This window comes from Felis catus, chromosome E1 (assembly GCF_018350175.1).
Source record: "Felis catus isolate Fca126 chromosome E1, F.catus_Fca126_mat1.0, whole genome shotgun sequence".
In the NCBI taxonomy this organism is placed as follows: domain Eukaryota; kingdom Metazoa; phylum Chordata; class Mammalia; order Carnivora; family Felidae; genus Felis; species Felis catus.
Genome location: NC_058381.1, coordinates 55,244,338 through 55,264,020, shown reverse-complemented (window position 1 = coordinate 55,264,020; position 19,683 = coordinate 55,244,338). Strand labels below are relative to the sequence as shown.

General features: G+C 53.0%; 1 protein-coding gene across 6 annotated transcripts in view; it reads right to left on the bottom strand.

Moving 5' to 3' along the window:
- Positions 1-904: 904 nt before the first annotated feature.
- RAB37 (RAB37, member RAS oncogene family) overlaps positions 905-19,683 on the bottom strand; it is a 55,902-nt gene continuing 37,123 nt past the window's right edge. Inside the window, exons 1-10 of one of the 6 annotated variants that reach the window (XM_011289343.4) lie at positions 9,522-9,775; positions 9,276-9,373; positions 6,381-6,491; positions 5,288-5,329; positions 4,712-4,778; positions 4,580-4,632; positions 3,562-3,627; positions 2,900-2,956; positions 2,746-2,822; positions 905-2,552 (exon numbers count right to left, since the gene is read on the bottom strand). In XM_011289343.4, coding sequence (XP_011287645.1) covers positions 2,447-2,552; positions 2,746-2,822; positions 2,900-2,956; positions 3,562-3,627; positions 4,580-4,632; positions 4,712-4,778; positions 5,288-5,329; positions 6,381-6,491; positions 9,276-9,359 — 663 coding nt within the window. In that variant the 5' untranslated portion in view covers positions 9,360-9,373; positions 9,522-9,775 and the 3' untranslated portion in view covers positions 905-2,446. Of the gene's footprint in view, positions 2,553-2,745; positions 2,823-2,899; positions 2,957-3,561; positions 3,628-4,579; positions 4,633-4,711; positions 4,779-5,287; positions 5,330-6,380; positions 6,492-9,275; positions 9,374-9,521; positions 9,776-12,720; positions 12,832-19,683 lie in introns of those variants that run through there. The other 5 variants (XM_045045048.1, XM_019818214.3, XM_045045050.1 and 2 more) reach the window with 5 other exon arrangements.

The following is a 19,683-nucleotide window of genomic DNA, read 5'->3' as shown; positions in this document are numbered from 1 at the left end:
TGACCAATGGGAACGCTCAGGGGCGGGGCCCAGTGCTCTGCGCGGCGCCCCGCGGCGCAAGAAGAAAGAAGGCTCAGGAAGTGGAAGTGTTTGTTACCAAGTGGCCGGAGTTGAGGCGGGGGGCGGGGCGAGTTCCTGGTACTGGGCGGAGGGACCCCTAGGCTCAGTTCTGGTTTTCCTACATTTGGCGGGGATTGTGGAGAGCCAACCTTTGGGTAAAGGACTCTAACGTTTTAACAGCCTTTAGCTAAAACCTTGTGTGCGCTCCAATGAGGGGTGGGAGCGACTGTTGCCGGGGAAACCGCTCCAGCTCCGGGGCTGCAGGGTCGCAAAAGTCTTATGAGCAAGACGAGGTGCACCTCTGACCCAACAAAGTTGTTTGAATAACGACATTTTCCCGTTCGTGGAGTCACTTTGCGTTGTCCAAGGACACGCTTACAGGGGTGCGGGCTCTCATCCTCGCTGGGACTGTGTGAGGGCTCAGCAGGGAGCCCAGGCTTCCCCGGGGCTTGCCTACTGAGGACAGGCCACCTAGGACAAGGGTGTGAACACTGGCGTCAGCGTTTGGCTAGGGAAGTGGGGGAAGAGAGGCAGAACAGAGTCTGGTAACCAATCTCTGAGTACAGCGAGCAGAGGATAAACAGCCCTGGCTTTTTCCAATAGAAAACAAAAAACAAAACAAAACAAAAAAACCCGAATGGGACCATCAGATAAACCTTTCAGCTCCTGGCCCGGGGAGAGGCTGGGGTGCCGGTTGGTTAAGGGTGAGGTGAGCAGTTGGGGGGCATTGAAGGATGAGGATCAAATGATTTGGGCAGTGACAGTTCCCCCAACATGCATCATTTCAACATGATCTCCCCTGTCCCCTCTCCGTGCGCACCTCAAAGAAGCAGCGGACAGGGTGTACTTTCCAAATTCTGCAATTTAATTCTGAAAACACAAATGCGGCCCATGTGATTCGGTCTCCTGTGACCTGCCTTGGGCCCCAGAAGAGCCCAGCAAGGTCAGGCTCCTCCCTGCTTCGCCTGGGAGAAGCCTAGGAGAGTTTCCTTATCAGGCCCAAGTTGGAGCTGCTGACTCTGCTCAGAGAGCAAGATTTCTGCCTTGAAAGCAAATGCAATAGCCTCAGAAATGTGAAGTGTGTACTTCTTCCTCTATCCTCTCCCTTGCCCTTGGCCTGGAGAGCTAGAGTAAAGGTGCCTCCAGGTCATGACCCACATATCTCCTGTCCACCTCCGTTTGCTGTAGTCAGGGACCTGGGAGACCGGTGACTTTGGCCCTACATAAACTCTGCTGACTCTCACCTCACCCCAGTCTTACTCAAATGACCTTGTTTTGCACACTGTGTTGGTTTACCCAGTAATGGGTGACTTCTCACTCCCTAACTTGGCTCAGTGGGAGGAGAGATGGAGAGTTTTGGCCTTGGTGTCTGTCTGGAAGCGAAAAGGCATGAGTGGTCAAGGAGGAGACAGCGCTTGGGTTTGGGGGCATATGTGTGGTGGGGTGAGGTTTGCTCAGTTCTGCCTCCCATCTGCTCCAGAAGTCAGAGGTGTCTCCTTAACTGACTCTTAATCCAGTAGAAGCACTGTGGCTGCTAGAAGTAGGCTGTGGGGGTGCATACCTGCCAAAGGTTTGAGATAGGAGAAAAACGTTTCCCTGGCTGTGACCTCAGGTGTCTAGGGGCACAAGCAAAAAGGTAGAGAAGACCAGGGGTTCCAGGAGGTGGGGTTCCCCTGGGACCCAAGGTCCAGAGAACAGGAACCAGATGTTTTCGGCTTGTGAGCTGGAGGAAAAGGGGCACATGTCCCAGAGGGGGGCTAGGAAAGCCAGAGGCAGCCAAACAGATAGACTTAGTCTGGATCACTCCTCCCCCCTGCACCCACAGAGCTCCGTCACTGCCTGATCTCCACATCTCTTATCTTCCCTAGCCTTGGTCTAGCACCCGGCACCAGGGACCATCTTACTGGGGAAGACTGTTCCCTGGGAGCTGGAGGAAATGAAAGTTGGGGGTCTGCTTAGCCTCTCCAGTTGAGGCGAAGGTGGCCACGGGGTCACATCTGGCCCTCACGCTGCAGAAGTGCGTCACTGCCCTCTGGTGCTGAACTGAAGCAACACCACCCTTGTCAAGGTTAGGAGGGAGCCTCAGCCCCCCAAGTCCAAGTAGCAGAAGGCAAAAGGGCCACCAGCTCCCTGCCTTGTTTTTTCTGGTGCCCCGCCTCCCCCCTCCCTCCCTTTTTGTATTACATTATGTGTCATTAGGATGAAATAAATATTTTACCCTCCCCCAGGATGCAGGGAAACTACGCAACTAGGGTAGGGGTGGGAGTACAGCTCCCGCTTGGGAAGGGGTTGTCCACTGGGTCCCCCAACTCCCAGCCTCGCAGAATAAACCAGATCTGGGGGGAGAAGGCTGCATCCGCGGGGGCCTCTGGAGCCCCCTTGGTATTCACAAGACGGAGCAGCAGCTGGGCCGTTTCTTCTGGGACTCCACAAAGTCTCGGATCTGGAAGCTGGGCCCATCGGGCTGCCACAGGGCTCTGTATTTCAGCTCCCTTGAAGAGGAAGAAGCAGTGGGCTGGGCAGGGAGTGAACAGCTGCACCCTCCCCACTCCCACAGCTCGGGGCTACTGGACGCAGCATGCACAATGTGGTTGGGCCAGGGGCTGGGCCAGGGGCCAGGCCCTACTGGATTCCCAGATGGTGCCACCCTGCCCTGCACGGTTCTCTTCCTTGCTCAGCTCTTACTTGGCAATGGCCAGAAAGGCTAACTCCACATTCATGCCCGTCTTGGCGCTGGTCTCCATGAAGGGAACGCCGTACTCCTGCCAGGAAGAGAATGTCCTCAGGGCCAGCCTCTGGCTGTCCCCACCTCTCACCCTGCCCACGGGGAGTCACTTACCCTGGCCAGTGTCTCTCCGTCCTCGGAACGGATCACCCGTTCACTGCTCACATCTGCCTGTCAAGCCCAGGTGGGTCACTCTGGGGAAGAAAACCTCCACCCCCAGCTGCCCCTTCTCAGGCCCTGGCTGGCCCTTCTTTTGCCTGAGGAGCAGCCACTGCCTGCCCTCTGCTGGTGGCCTATGGGACTGCGGGTGGTAGGCTTGGCCCGCCCCCCCCCCCCCCCCCCACCAGGGTTTCTGCCTTGTTCAGGCAGTTACCCAGCTCCCAGCCAGGGGATCTCACTGCCACTTGGTGAGATGGGAAACTGTCCTTCGCAGGGGGTGTGGTGACCAGCCTCAGAGAGATGACAGTAGTTGGGGCTAACCTTTGCTACTTTTAGCGCCTCGGCTGTGACCCTACTACTGTGATCTAATCGAGGCTGAACAGCTGGGTGTCCCTGGATCTCTCAGACCGCAGCTTGGGCTTTCCCTGGAGGGGAGAAGCTTTAAGAGGGCAGATGAGATGGGCTGAAGCTGCCACATAAGTCTGACCCTTGCCGTGGAGTCTGGAAAGAAACCTGTGCTGGAAGGATGTCCAGCTAACCCTCTGGGGCAACGGTGGGGCTGGCTGGAGTGAGTGGTGTGGCAGTGGGGCAGGAGGTGCGGGGATGGGCTCGCTCACCTTGTTGCCAAGCAGCATGATCACCACATCCCTCTGGGCATACTCGTGAATCTCAGTGAGCCAGGCCTGTGGGAGACGACAGCTGAGCCAGGCCAGGCCTGAGACCCAGCCCTTCCCCCCCTCCCTCTCCCCTGCCCTTCTTCCGTCCTGTTGGTTTTCCTGGGCTACTCACTGCCCTCCCTGAGTTCTCTCATTTGCATCTTTGTACTGGCCTCTCCAGTCTTGATCAGTTTTTCCTAGCCCAAATGCCGCAACTCCCTGTTCTAGAGAAGCCGAGATGGCAGAGCTTTCTCTCCTAAATCAGCTGGGAGTCATCAGCGATTTCCTGGCTGCCCTGCTGAGGATTCTAAGGCCACATCAGGGCTCAGTGATCAAAAATACTGTGATTGATTAGTGATGTCTACCAGGAGCATGAAGTCAGAGGTGACGAGTGCCACAGATCTCCATCCTCTTTATAAGCTGTTTTATATCTGTATGTTTTGGTTTCTCTTCCCCCCCCCCCCCCAACCCCACCCCTATTTGCTTGGCAACCCCTGAGGTCAGGCAGCTGTGAAACCTTTATGGTGCTGTGCACACAGTGGGTGTTTGTACTTGTTGAATTTTTATCCCTACTCTCTTTTAATGGTTTGGCGGGGACAGAACTGCTCACTGCCTGAATCACTGTCTTGCAAGCTGGGCTGGATGTATGGGTAGAGACTTTCCTGCCTGGGTTCTCCCCTTGGCCTCTGTGGGTAATTGTCCAGGGTGGAGCTGGGTACTTTCTGAACACTCTGTCATGAAATGCGCTCATGAACCACGGGCAGGGCCAAGCAGGTGGCACAGGCACCCAACAGCCTGCCTGGCCTTTATGCCCACATGCTGCCCAGGAGCAGTTTATTACTTCTGAGTCACAGCTCAGGTGTTTTTCAAAAGGCAGCGGTGTTCTGGGTTCCACCCCTTCCCCATAAAGCAGGAAGCAGTCCTAGCCTGCAGAGGCCCCGCCCCGGCTGCTTCTGGGTGGCCTGTGGAGGGGACCTACCCGGATGTTGTCGAAGGAAGATTTGTTGGTGATGTCGTACAGCAGGAGCAAGGCTGCGGGAGGAAAGAGAGCTCACACAGGGGACGTGGGGCGGAAGGCTGGGCATTACACGTGGGCTTGGGAAGGACTCACCCTGGGCATCTCGGTAGTAGGCATGGGTGACGCTGCGGAACCGCTCTTGCCCGGCGGTATCCCAGATCTAGGAAGGGACAGACAAATGGTCAGAAGGAGGCAGCCTGCGGGGACTCTGCTGGGACGAGCGAACCCACTCTGGAGTGTAAGAGATGTGTGGGGAGGTGGGCTGTTTCCTCCTGTGGGTGCTCAGGGCCTTCTGAACATCTGACGGTGCCCCGGAGGGGGGCATTAAGTTCTCAAGCTTGGTCAGGCTATAGCCCCTTCCCTAGCCCAGGGGTTGGGGGTGTCCTGTCTCCTAGAGCATATGAGGCCTGGGAAACTGGCGGGGCGGGGCGGGGTGGGGGGGAGCTGGAGCAAGCCGAGGCTTGTCTGAAGGCATGTGGAGCTGCCTTTGATAGAGGGTGCTGGGAACTGCTTTTTCAACAAATATCAAACAAACAAAAGCCGTTTCCTCTGGGCCCCACAGGAAATTGCCCCAGGCGGAGGGCAGGGCTAGGGGCCTTCTGTGGTTTGGGTGAGCAGCAGGGGCGGGGCTCCACCATCACCCTCCTTCCCCGGCAGCCTCCTTCTCACCTGCAGCTTCACCCTGACACCATCCACAGTCACCACTTTGTTCTGAAAGAGAAAAGGGCAGAGGGAGGGTGGATTTGGAAAGCAGGGGAGGCTGGGGTCCTAGGCATCCAACAGAGCAGCAGACATCCTGCTGGTGGCTCCCCAGGGCTGAAGGGGGTGCGGTGAGCCCGGGAGGCATCTCCAGCCAGATCACCCCTTCAGGGCAGCAGAACCCTGTCTCCAAATATCCCCATGACACAGTTCTCCCTTCTGGGGACTTGTCTGCTAACATGCCAGGGCCGGAGCCCAAGAACCCGTCTGACTCTCCCTAGACCTCAGCAGGCAGCACAGGACTGGGGGAGCCCCCGCCTCTTTCCCACTTCCACTGGTCTCTCCTGGAGCTCCGCCCCATCCTGCTAAGGCGAGCCCTTAGAGATAACCCCCCCCCCCACCACCACCACTCCCCAGCATCCTGGGCACTACAGAGGCTGGGTCAGCAGAATCTGCTTTCCCCTAGCTGCTCACTAGTTCTCCAGAGGGAAGCTTCAGTTCTCCTCCCATTGGGAGGGAGGCACCCAGCCTCTGCACAGCCTCCTTCCCCCCACCCTCCAGCCTGGGTTAGACCTTACTCTCCCGGAACCTTTGTGCTATGTCCCTGCTGCAGATCTGTAAACATGGGTTCCTCAAGACGAGAGGGAGGGAGCCTGTTGAGCTGCTCTCTCCCCACAGGGCCAGCCTGGCTCTTCAACCTAATGTAGTGCTGTGCTTCTGGGAACTCCAGAAAGACAGGGAGACCTCTGAGGCCTTGCCAGAAGGGCCCAGCTCAGGGGGCAAAGAGCAAGGGGACCGAAGGCCAGGAAACTCAGCTCATACCCTGGGATGTGTCTGCCCTGCTCTGGGGGCAGAATTGTAAGACTTATCCTATAGGTGGGCAAGGAGCCCACCATGCCCAGACTCCTTGAACCTGGCCACCTCTGTGGTCCCTGGTGCCCTCTGGACAGTGAGCCACAGCAGCTCTGAGGAGCCAGGGCAGGCAAGGAGAGGACAGCACCCTGGGCCTGAGCTGTGGTCCCCCTGGCTTGCTGCTGGCAGGAGGAGCCTACAGCCACCTCACCCTGAAGTCTATGCCGACGGTGGCTATGAAGGTCCCGGACAGGAAGGCCCCGTCTTTGAATTGGATCAGGAAACAGGTTTTGCCAACGCCTGAGTCTCCCAGAAGCATCACCTAGGAGATGGGGGCAGAGGCAGTTAATGGGGAGTTGGGTCAAATTTCTGGGCATCCAGGGAGAGAGGCCCTAGAAAGAGGGGCAGAGGGCCAGAGATGGATGCTGTCAGCACTGAGGGGCACCTGCTTCTGGAAAGCCCGCTGCTGCCTTCACCCTGCCTCTCCTTGGCTCAGCTCATTTCTCAGGCCCTCCCTCTGACTCTCTTGTCCTCACCCAGTTTCCTGGAAGCCCGTGTTGAGACCTCAGCACTAACAGGTGAGCAACTGTGCTTGGTGGCCCCAAAGAACCACCACACTTACATGGTCTAGACTCTGGCCCCATTCTCCCCTTGCCACACCAAGCTGGGATTCCCTCTCTGTCAGTGTGGATTCTGCATGTGTGCGCCTGGGTGGATGGGGCTATACTGCCCAGAAGGGAAGTGTTAATACCTTGGACAGGGATTCCCACCCACGGGAGGGGATCAGATCTGATGGGGGAGGGCACTGTCATTTGCAAGGGCATATTCTAAAATTACGACTGCTGGGTTTTTTTTTTTTTTTGTCACAACATTTACCTGGAATTTTCTAATGACATTTAATGTTTACAAAAGGGTTGCATGAACTAGGGAGGGTTGAAATTGATACTGAAATGGGGAGACAATGAATCTGAAGTTCCTTCTGCAGAAACCTCTCCAGTGGGACAAATGGCGGCAAACTGGCATCCCCGGGTCCCTGTAGGGGAGGGAGTGTGGGGGTGTGTGTGTCTCTCCCCTTTATTCTTGGCCAGTCACTGCTCATCTATCTTCTTTTGAGGACAAGTGGGGGCAGGGGAAGGGAGCCCTCTGTCCAGTCATTCCTCAATCTTGGAGACCAGAGGTCTGGACTAATGCTGGAACTTTCCCAATTGGCTGCTTACATACTTAAAGGATTGAGCATAGACTAGGCTTGAGTTACTTTTGAGGCTCTGACCTTGACAACGGAGCCCAGAGGCTTTTCTGGCTGTGGGCTCGATGTACTGGGATTAGCTAGCTTTGGTGGAAAGGTAAAGGGTCTGAGCAAAAGGGATACAGAGGCTGGGGTCCTGGCTTCTAAATGGCCTACTGAGGGACGTTAGGAAGATTTCTTAACCCTTCTGTGGCATGGTTTCCACGGTGACTAGAAGGGAGAAAGGGTGATTTCATTGAGGCCTCTTTAGAGTTGATTAATGCCTAGGACCACTAAACTGCCTAAGACTCGGGAAAGAGCGGCCCAGGGCTGGGTAGGGCCTGCCTGTGGCCCCCATTCCCTCTAATTGGGTCCAAGGAGCTCCAGCCAGGCTCTTCCCAGGCTGGCCTGCACTCAGTCTCCTGGGGCAAGCCTGGGGGAAGCAGGCTGCTGGAGGCCAGGGGTCAACTCTCCACAGATGCTGCTTGGCCCGGGGTGGGGGGGGGCGCGGAGGGGGGTTGGTGGAGAGCTGGGGGCTGGGGAGCCCTTGGAGCCTGCGCTGCTCCCTGGCTCTGCATCCTAGCCCTTGAGCGGGGAGGAGGGAGGGTGACTCCAGTATACTTTACAGATCACGACCGCCTTAAACAAAAGATGCCCACCACCACCCACCCAGCCAGGCAATTCTACCAAACACAAACAGCTGCCCAGCCTTGCCACCTCCTTGGCAAATGGCCCAGCTGGACTGTCAGGCCAGGAGGTCAGGTGGTCCCCACCAGCCTAGGGGCTGGCCCTTAGCAGCTCCCCCTCCCCTGAAGGCACAGGGGCCCATTTCCTGCCACCAGCCCACACAGGACGCCTATCTTAACGGCTCTGGGTGAGTAAGTGACTTACAGACTGGCTTCCCCTGAAACAAGGGGGGGTGGAGGCCTCAGTTCCTGGTGAGAGTGAGCTTGGGGTGGGGGTGGGGGAGGAAACCGAGGCACAGAAAGAGGCAGGTCTCTTTCAAGGCCGAGGAAGGATTGGAACTTGCAGAGGAAGATTGGAAGCCCTGGGCTCCCTCAGCACCTCTTTCAGAGTTCTGGGTACCCGCCTCCACCATGTGCCCCAGGGTGGGGTGGGTGGGGGGGGGGAGGTGTCTGTCCTCCACCTTCACCTGCTTCTGTAACAGGGCAGCCCTCTAGAGGAAACCGGCCTCAGAGAGCTGACTTCAGCTCCCCCATGGGGGACTTGTGATGAACCAACAAAATCTTTCTCAGGTTCTAAAAATTCCCAGGTGGGCCTGCATTTTGGTTAGCAACATCCTCCTGGAGGAAGGCGGGAGGAAATGGCTGCAGCAGTGGAAAGGGAAGGGGTACGGCTTGGGGGCAGCTGGGGACCTAAAGAACTTCAGGCCTAAGGCCTTGAAACTGGATGTTAAGTCTCAGGGGAGAGCTTAGCTGGGAAAAGGGCGTTAACGACAACTGCTCCGCCGCCAGGGGGCGTCCTCTCTGCGTCTCCAGGCATCCCTATTTCCCAGCATTCGGGATGCCTGTGCCCAGGAGGGTTGAGCGCTTAACCTTTACGCAGAGGCATGGGGTTCCCGGGAGATCATATCGCCGGGGGTGTGCAGAAGGAAATTGGGTTGGGGTCCGCTGTGTGGGCAGTCAATCGCTCCTTCCGACCTTCCTCTTCCCACCCTCGCTGAGCCAGCCCAGACGTCGGCAGTCTCCACCCTTCCTCCCTGCTCCGGGAGACCCGGCTCCCTGGGGGAAGGGCTGAAGGCAACGCAGACGCAGCCAGCCAAGAGGCTTGGGCCAGGGTCTCAGGGCAAAGGGCGTGGGAAGGGCTGGCCCTCAGAGCCGGTTGGGGAGTCCCCCGGAACTGGGCACAGTGCCCACCCACCTTGCCCGTGACATCGTAGCTCGGACTGCAGGGCGGGGAGTGCTCGGGCGCCTCTCCATCCCGGGTGGCAGCGGCGCCAGACATGCCCGTCACGTCCCCTGGACGAGAGGTGAGCTAGGACTGGTGGCGGGCGGGGGACAGTGCTGGGACCTCCCCGCCTTAGGCTCCACCCAATCCTTCCCCCCTCCACCGCCCCAGCCCGGACCCCCACAGGCTCCTCCCTATGTCTCGCCACCCCGAAGATACCTGCCTGGTGCAGGCTGTCTCGCGAGGGCGCGCACAACCACAGATCAGCGCCAGAGGGGCAGGCGTGCCCCGAGCAAATTGGGCCTGCTTCGTGCTCCGAGGACGTGGGCCGAATCCAGCCCGAGGACCGGTCCCCAAAGGTCGCAGGCTGCCCGGGCTAGGTTCCCGCAGGGAGCCGTCTCCGGAAACCTAGCCTGTAGCGCTAGGTCTGGCAGCTCTGCGACCCGGGGTTCCGCGCCCCGGTTCTCGCTGCCGCTGCACAGCGCGGCCTGCAGGGGGCCCCCGAGCCCCGGCCAGCGGGCGGCCGACGGGCGTCCCCCGGTGGCGGTTGGGGTGGGGGTGAGGTTGTAGGCTGGGAAGGCCCCGGGGCAGCGAGGCACGGTTTTCGAGAGGAGGCGTGCATTCTGAGCACAGCGCTCAGGCAGTTTTGCTTTTGCTCATGCACCCCAGCCGGAGCTCCTCTGAATGTAATTTTATTTACCCACCGAAATTCACCTTGCAGCACATTTACAACTGTGGCTTTTCGCGGCCCCTGGTGGGTGCTAGGGTTTTGACCCTTTAGCACAGATCACCTCTCATTTCTCCCTGACCTGTTGGGCTGTGCCCCGAATGTTCCAGTATGGGAAAGCCTCCCCCGACCCCAAACCTCCCAATCTCGGCGCCCCTGAAGGCAGGGCTGGCCCTATTCACCTGTGCTCCTCAGCCCCTGTCCCTGAGCAGGCCTTAAATATTTAGTAGTAAATGAATTCATGGAGTCGTGGATCATTTTGAGCAGTCTCAAGGACAACCCAGGAATCCTGCAGTTCCTGGTGGCAGACAGTGGGAGTGTGGCCTGGGCGGCCCTGCCCTGCGCTTCAGGGGCTAACCGTTTAATTACTCCTGTGCCAACATTCTGCACAAGCACCCACAGCTTACCATGGAACTGGGTGGCTGCATTACAGCGGGACTGACCGAAGGCTGTGTCGGGGGGAGAAGGGCATCAGTACCTCTTGACTTAGGTGCTGGGGGTAAAGCGCAGGGGGCAGATGTGGCTTATGGGTGACTATAGGCCTGGTGGGGACTGTGTGTACACATTCCTCTAGCCCTGTGAGTCTTGGCATTGGCCAGAGCTATTTTCTGGAGCTGGGCTTGCCATAACCTCTTGTGTACATAGGGTGGGGCTCAGAGAGCCACCTACGGGATCAGAACTCTGCAGATGTGCATTTATTGCCTGCTATTCAGAGGCAAGAGTCTCTTGCTGCAAATACAACCCCAGTCCATTCAGTGTCTCAGGCTCTAAGTTCCTGAGGGCTCACACGAGAACCCCGCAGGGGCAAACGTTTTCAGAGCCAGAGGGTAATGGCCGAGGAGAAATGAGAGAAAGGAAGTGAGTGACATGGCCCTCGCTCACCTTCCACTGCAAACCAAAAGACTCTATTGAGGTCCCAGCCCCTAGTCCCTCAGAATGTGACCTTATTTGGAAAGGGGGTTGTTGCAAGTATGATTAGTTAAGGTGAAGTCATACAGGAATAGGGTAAACCCTTAATCCAATATGACTGATGTCCTTATAGGAAGAGGAGCGGACACGCAGGGAGAAGCCGGCCATGTGAACACAGACGCAGAGATCCGAGTGGTGTATTTACAAGCCAACAAATGGCGAGCGTCGCCAGGAGCCACCAGAAGCTGGAGGAGGCAAAGAAGGAGACCCCCGCCTCCCGCCCCCCAGAGCCTTCAGAGGGCTTCTAACTTCCAGCTGTGGTTTGTGTTGTTGGCTCAACCAAGATCCTCCTTTGTCCTGTGGTAGGTTTGGGAGAGCCAGATCTGTCCTGTCTCCGCCTGCTTTGGGCTCTCAGTGTGATTACACACTTTCTTCCTTCTGATGGGCCAGTCGTCTTGCTTTTCTTACCAGGCTAGTGGCAAAATTTGGAGGTCCCACCCCTCTGCCTCTGTGGGGTGTGAGTCACAGTCTTTAGGTCCGCATCCACACCAACATTCATCCCACTGTGCACTCTGAGTCTGACAGGCAGAAGGATGGGCACGGAGTGGGGGAGAAGGCTGGTGGCTGTGAGGGCTCCCCCTGACCTTGTGTGCGGAGGGGCAGACTGGGCATGGGCCTGAGGTGGGGGATGCCTGGCGTGGCAGCCTGGTCCAAGGCTTCAGGAATTGTCTGGGAAGCCTTGCTCTCCTGGGACTCAGCCCTGCCCTTCGCAGCACTCTGGAGCCTGCTCATGGGAGAAACCTGCACTCTCTGGCCAGGCTCTCATTTCTTTTTCACTCTGAATCCCGGCCACCATGAGTCCTCGCCTTCCTTGCTGTGACCCAACCAGAAAGCCTAGCTTCCGGGGTTCCCCTTCTCTCTTCCCACCAGCGTGGCCATCCCAGTCCCGAGTGTGGTCCTACAGGCCCTGTGCCCTGCTCTATCCTGATCCCGAGGAGATCCAGGAAGAGACAGAGTGCTAAAAACGGAACTTTGACCCTTGGCCTGCCAGCTCCCTAGGACCCATGTGACAGTGTTAAATTTGGACTGTGCTTAAAATTTTAAGCCGTCCCTTTGCCTCTCCATATTCTTATTGCCCTAGAAAGTAGACCTGAGCAATCTATATCAAGATATCCTTTCTAGGGGTGCCTGGGTGGCTGAGTCAGTTAAGCATCTGACTCTTGATTTTAGCTCAGGTCATGATCTCACAGTTCGTGAGTCCGAGCCCCGCGTTGGCCTCCATGCTGACTGCGCGGAGCCTGCGTGGGATTCTCTCTCCCCTCCCCTCTCAAAATAAATAAATAAACTTAAAAAAGGAGGCATTCTTTCTAGTTTCCAGTTGTGTTCAGCCAAAGGGGAGCCCCAGGAGATGTGGGAACAGGAGAAGGGGGGGAGCTGACTTGTATTCTGGGCTGGGCTAGCTCTGGGAGGGTTACCATGAGTTGCCGTGTTCCTCCACTGAGGGTCACAGGTCCTGCCGGCCAGCTCTCTCCATGAAGCCTTGTGTCCCTGAGCTCTGGCTTCGGTTCCCTCCCCTCATTTTTTTAGGCTAGGGTTGGAGTGGAGGCCCTGTGTATGCACGGCCACTGCACCATACCTCCTGGTTCCCCAACACCCTGCTTCCACCTTGGTAAGTAGTCTTCTTGTTAAACCTCCCTGAATGATCCAATGTGAGTGTCCACCTGCTTCCTGCTGGGACCCTCACAGATACACTCCGGGGCCCCAGAGTCTGGGAGGGCTTACTGTGAATCCGATGCCCACGGTGGCCGAGAAGGAGCCAGGGATGAACTTGCCCTGGTCGAACTGAACCAGCAGAGATGTCTTCCCCACACCGCTGTCACCCACCAGGATGGTCTGAAAGGGAGCAAGAGAGGGGTGAGCGTCTGCAGTGTGCATGGGGCTTCTGAGATGCCATTGTGGCTGTGGGAGTAGGCTCCTTCTAATGCACACACACACACAAACACACACACACACACAGAACTCTTGATTTCCTATCAAAGTCACTGAAGAGGCATGAAAGTATAGGAGAAACCTTGTCACCCCATGTTGATGAACATCTGAAGGGACCATGAGAACTTGCCTCTCAGACTTCGACCAAGAGGGCATACTGACTGACACCCACTGTGCTCTCTGTGGTCCCCCACAGTGTGCTTGCACTGAGGATGTGCTTCTTACCGGCAGTTCCCAGCCAAAGGCACGGTATGGTAGGGGCACTGAGGCAGGTCTGTCACTGGGAGACACAAGATTCCCCTAACGGCCGAATTTGGCTTGAGGATTTCCTCACCATTTCACGGATCCTTCCAGAGACTTTCACACAACCTTCCTGCCCTTTCTCTTTCGCTTGGGGTCATACTTGCCTCATGATCTGCGGGCTCTCCCCACCTCTCCCAGCTTCCTACCCGATTTCTTTCATAAGTATTTCACCTAATAAAATCCCTGCACTTGTAATTCCCTTTGGCACCAGCTTCTCGGAAGAGAATGTCTGGAGACATGCCTTGGGAAGAGTTTATACTTGGCCATGGAGCAGGGCATTGGAGACACAGCATTTCAAGGGAAACAGAGTTTCAGAAAGAAGGGCCTGGCTACTTTTGTACATGAAGGAAGCAGTGGGGAGAATTAGCCTGGGAGGTCAGGTGCTATATTTGGAAGAAAATCATAAGCAACAGACAGGAAATATACATGCACCTGGAGGCCTGGGACTCAACAAGCTCTCAAAGAATGAATGAATGAATGAATGAATGAATGAGTGGGTAAATGCCTTAGTTTCAAAATGGATAGTAGCTACTTTCCAAAGACAACCCTTCAAGATCACTGGAAAGGCTTAAGAGATACCAACTTTAGCTGGACTTGTAAAACCATAAAGATATAAAAACCCCAAAATGTGAAAGTGTAATGATGGACAGGTTCTCCTGGGGTTGGACCCATGGTCCCAACATTGTTTGGCTCTGACAGTGGCACTGAGCTAGCAGCAGGGCAAACATGGGATTGTTTGTGATGTTGACTTTGAATGTCCCCTGACTTGTGGTCCCCCATACCCATTTCCAAACCAAATTCGATTCAGCTTTTATTTCCTCCTGGGTTAAAGGGCTCCATTTGCTTGTTGTGTGCAGTGGCTTTAATAATTTACATCTCAGGGGCCCTGGGTGGCTCAGTCAGTTAAGCTTCAGCTTAGGGCATGATCTTGAGGCTCATGGCTTTGAGCCCCACCTCTGGCTCTATGCTGACAGTGTGGAGCCTACTTGGGATTCTCTCTCTTTCCCTCTCTTCCTGCCCCTCCCTCACTTGCACTCTCTCTCTCTCTCAAAAACAAGTAAATGAAAACAATATAATAATTTACATCTCAAATCCAATTTCCTCAGGCTTGAAGAGGGGCTTCCTAGAGAGACTATTCCAGAATGTAAAGGTTCAGTCCGCTCATGTCCACCTTCATTTATTAAAGGATATAACGTATTGACATTCTTTTCCCCTTTATTCTTTTCCTTTTCACGGGGAAGGATTCCCTTTCTTCTCTCCTCATATGAAAACATTTCCATCTTAATGGGAATTTCTCTGGTTTAGTGGGAACACGGTTCATGGTGACAAGGTTCAGCATTTCAGGTCCTGCTGAATCCTGTCTGGGGGCAGGGGCAGGATGCTGCCGCCATGTTTTGGTGCAGAACTTCTGAGAATCCTATGTTCAAACCTGGCTTCTTGGTTGGGAGGAAGATATATGTGTCAAGGTAGGAAGTAAGAAGATAGGATACACTTGATTTGATCAAATTAAAAAAAATTTTTAATGTTTATTTATTTTTGAGAGAGAGAGAGAGCACGAGCTGGGGAGGAGCAGAGAGAGAGGGAGACACAGAATCTGAAGCAGGCTCCAGGCTCTGAGATGTCAGCACAAAGCTCGAGGCGGGACTTGAACCCACAAATCGCGAGATCATGACCTGAGCTGAAGTCAGACGCTTAACTGAATGAGCCACCAAGGTGCCTCTTGATTTAATCGTTTTAAGCTTGCATTTAGAATAATAAGATATTGAGACATGTGGTCTGTGGGTGTCCATTTGTATTCTAAACGTTATGGATGAGGCTGCCTAAATCCATTACCTTAGATACACTATGGAGTTATTCTCTTCACTCAACAGCGGCCAGGATTTTCCTGAAGATTCTCCAGGTTGGCCCCAAATCTCACTGCTTGGAGAAGCTGAATGTCAACTTTGGATCCAGAATTTCCATTGCACCTTCCCTCCTCGGAAGCATTTGTGAAAATGTTAATGAATCGTGGTTCAAACAGAGACCTCTGTGCCAACTCTGCCACCATTCAGACAAGTGTTTCCGTTCTGTCTTAAGTCAGTTGGTTTATGTCTGTATTTGGCTCCATCCATTCCAAAAGGAATTTGAGGAATTCAAAACCCGCCTACATCAGAGGCCAGGTAATGATACCGCCTGAAGCAATCTTCCGCCCCAGAGTGACCTGGCTTGTTCCTATATCTGAGCGTTACATTTGCTTTTAGATTTCCTGGCATCCATGACAAAATGGGAAGCCAGATGGGGTATGTAGTACTTATTGCCCGAGTCTTCTCAATGAGTGAGTATTTTCTGCCGGCATGTGATGTGGGGAAGAATCTCTTATGTGGATTCTTATATGAGGGGCCTCTAGTGACAAAATGGAAGAGTTGGGATTTTGCAGAGAAGGTGAAGCTTTTCCTATAGCTTTTCTATCGACTCTTTTTTTTTATAAAATTTTTTTTAATGTTTATTCATTTTTGAGAGACAGAGAGAGACAGAGCATGAGCAGGGAAGGGGCAGAGAGAGAGGGAGACGCAGAATCCGAAGCAGGCTCCAGGCTCCGAGCCGTCAGCACAGAGCCTGACACGGGGCTCGAACTCACGAACTGTGAGATCATGACCTGAGCCGAAGTCGGGCGCTCAACCGACTGAGCCACCCAAGTGCCCCTCTATTGACTCTTGCTAAAAGCCAGGGCCTGACATTAAATCGCACTTCAGCAGACACTTCTCAGTGGGAGCTGGGCAAATGTTGCCTAAGCGCTCTGCTTTCCTGTGACTTCCTGACTCAAGGGGAACACTTAGAAAACCTAGGTGAATGGGGTGGTTACCATGGCTCCTAATTGACTCTGAGTCACCTTCTTAATCAGACAGGGAATTCAGATGCCATAAAGAAAAAGACAGATAGATCTGACTGTACAGACATAAAAATGTCCTGGTTGACAGAAGATACCAAAATGAAATGAGAAATGATGGAGAGGAAATACTTGCAAGATGTGTGACAGACAAAGGGTTAATACACGTAGTAGGGTAAAGAGCTCTCAAAAGGAAATCTCAGTAGGAAAGTGAACAGAGAATATGAGTACATAGATTTTGTGTGTGTGTGTGTGTGTGTGTGTGTGTGTAAGTGTGTGTAAATGTGTCAACCTGGCCAGGCTATAGCATGTAGTTACTCAATTAAACACGAATCTCTATGTTGCTGTGAAGGTATGTTATAGATGTACAGATTATATATTACAGATATACAATCGGTTGACTTGTAAATCTTCAATAATCTGGACGCGCCTCATCCAATTAATTGAAAGAACTTAGAGCAAAATGGAGGTTTCCCCGAGGAAGAAGAAATTCTGTTCAAAATTGTAGCATCAGCTTCTCCCTGAGAATTTTCAGCCTGCCAGTCTACCCTACAGATTTTGGACGGGCCAGCCCCCCAGAGTCACGAAAGCCAATTCCTTGAACTAAACATCTCTCAGTATATTTCATCCTGGTATGTTTCTCTGAATCAATATAACATATAATGCTTTGGTAAAAGTATGTTAAGGGTCAACATTGGCTGAGAGTTGGGGAAGCAAACACTCGTACTTACACCATTGGTGGGAACATACGTTGGGGCATTTGGAAGAGCAACTGACAATATCTACTGAAGTTACAAATGCAAATTCCTTTGTCTCAACAGTTCTATGGCTTTAGTGCACAAGTTCACCAAGATATGTGTACAAGGATGTTCATTGCAGCATTTGTAAGCGCAAATAATCCAGCAATTGGGACTGCTTAAATAAACTGTAGGGGCTCCTGGGTGGCTCAGTCAGTTGAGCGTCCGACTTCGGCTCAGGTCATGATCTCGAAGTCTGTGAGTTCCAGCCCCGCGTCGGGCTCTGTGCGGACGGCTTGGAGCCTGGAGCCTGCTTCAGATTCTGTGTCTCCCTATCTCTCTGCTCCTCCCCTGCTCACACTCTGTCTTTCAAAAATAAATAAAGATTAAAAAAAACCCGAACTGTAGAATATCCATATAGTGCAATACTGCGAAGCTGATAAAAGAATGAGGTAGGGGTGCCTGGCTGGCTGGCTCTGTTGGTAAAGCATGGGACTCTTGATCTCAGGGTCGTTGAGTTCAAGCCCCACATTGAGTGTAGAGATTACTTAAAAAAAAAGAAAAAAAGAATGAGGTAGATCTCTATGTGCTGTTTGGGAAAAATGATATTATGGAGTAAAAAAAGGAGCAGCAAGATATGCTTGTGTGCTGACTTATGTTGACTTCACCTAGATACACAATGGAATTATATGGGTGTGTATGCTTCTCTACAGGGAGGCAGCAGAGACCGACAGTGGCTACCTTTGAGGTTCTGGGGTGGTGGGGTGGGGAATGGGGGTGGGGAAAAGGCTTACTTTTCGCTTTATCTCTACCTTATTTATTTAATTATTTTATTTAATGTTTATTTCTTTATTTTTGAGAGAGAGAGAGAGCATACGCAAGCTGGGGAGGGGCAGAGAGAGAGAGGTGAGACAGAGAATCTGAAGCAGGCTCCAGGCTCCGAGCCGTCAGCACAAGCCTGACGCGGGGCTCGAACTCACAGACCTCGAGATCATGACCTGAGCCGAAGTCGGACGCTCAACCGACTGAGCCACCCAGGCACCCCTAATTACCTTTTAAAGAAAAGTGTTAACAGGGAGTATTTCAGAGTGGGCATTATCAGTCATGTTTTCTTTTTGTACTTTTCTGTATTAAAAATCCCTAGTAAGTGTAATAAAGTGGTTGACGAAGTAAATTCATACATGAGTGATCCTTTACTTAACCTGGAATAAATTGCTTTTCCACAGAAAAGAGTAAAACATTGGTTCTGGATATATATATATATATATATATATATATATATGTATATGTATATTTCATGTCCAGTGCAGAACCCAATGTGGGGCTTGAACTCACAACCCTGAGATCAAGACCTGAGCTGAGATCTTAACTAACTGAGCCACCAGGGCACCCCCCACGTACGTGTATTTACCAACAGTTGTCTTTGCATGGGGGGATCAGGAGTGATTTCAAATGCATTCTTCGTGTTCATTTATATTCCATTCTCCTCCTGTAATGAACACACACTCCTTTGTAATTCGGAAATATGTCCATGTGTGTTGGGAGGCATACTGTGCTGGGTAACTCATGTAAAAGCAAATAGGAACACTGATGTCTAGCCTAACTGTTGCTGAACAGATGCTTGATTTCATTTTTTCCAAACGAATCTAGCCTGCTACGCAATGTTTAAAGAAACGTCAAGTTTCTGAATGGCAGCGATTATTTCAGTTTGTGGATTTCAGCGAATATTACCTTGGATACCCGAGGGGCATGTGGTAAGGCAGCCCATGCTCTGTCCTGAAAATTCGTGGGGCTCCTTCACCTCGTACTTGCAGAGGGTTAACCGCCTCTCTGGAGCCCTATGTTTTTCTCAAAAAGAATCTTTGCCTCTGCCCGAGTGCCTGGATAAGAACTTGGTGGAGACTTTGCTTCCCATTCCATAGACGGCAGAAAAAGGGCATTTGATCTGGAAACTGGGAAGGTCAGTGTTACCAGTGACTTGCTTTGTTAGATTACGTTCCAGTTCCTGATAATACATCCTTTCATTCTGGGGGAACCTATTTTAGAAAAAACCATGGAGCGGATACCCTGCTGACAACCAGCTCAAGGATGTGCTGTCTTATTAACTCTTGGTTGTCAGGTTCTCTCTTCGTTGTGAGCACTGAACAGGATCGGGGGGCAGCTGGCTTCTCTCAACCCATCCAGCAGGAGGCAGGATGGCATGCTTTATGAGCCAGACCCAGGGTTGAATCCTGGCTTTGCCAATTACTAGTGTGTGAACTTGGACAAGTTACTTGCTCTCTGAGCTTAGATCTCTTTATTTGAAAAATGAGAGTAACGTCGCCTTTCCTCTGTATTTGTAGTGAGGACCTGATGTGATAACTGTATAAAATATGGAGCATAGCACGTAGTGGGTAGAAAAGATGAGGTGTGGTTGGGTCCCAGGTGAACTGAAAGAGTTCAGAACAGTGGTTGAGAACAATTATGGTTGATGACAGTCCACAGTTCCTTAGCAGACCTTACAGGGCCAGGGTAAGAATGACGGCGTGCTGAAAACGGTTCATTTGTTTCTTCGTTTTCCAACAATTATTTATTGAGCATGTATTATGTGCCAAATGTGTTTTTAGCCACTGGGGATACTGCTGTCAGGGATCTTCTAATCCAGAGTGGGAGAGACCCAACAAGACCAGTTCTTTCAGTCCAGGACTTCCTCCACCAGTGAATAGTTTGGGTTCTGAAAATACCGCAGTTTGTGAGTCCACAGTGACTGAGAGAAATAGCTTGAGCAAATCTCTGTTCCTTATAACCCGGAGAACCCAACAAAGGCATCAATATACACGCGTGTCACATCCACACGCATCCACATGCATC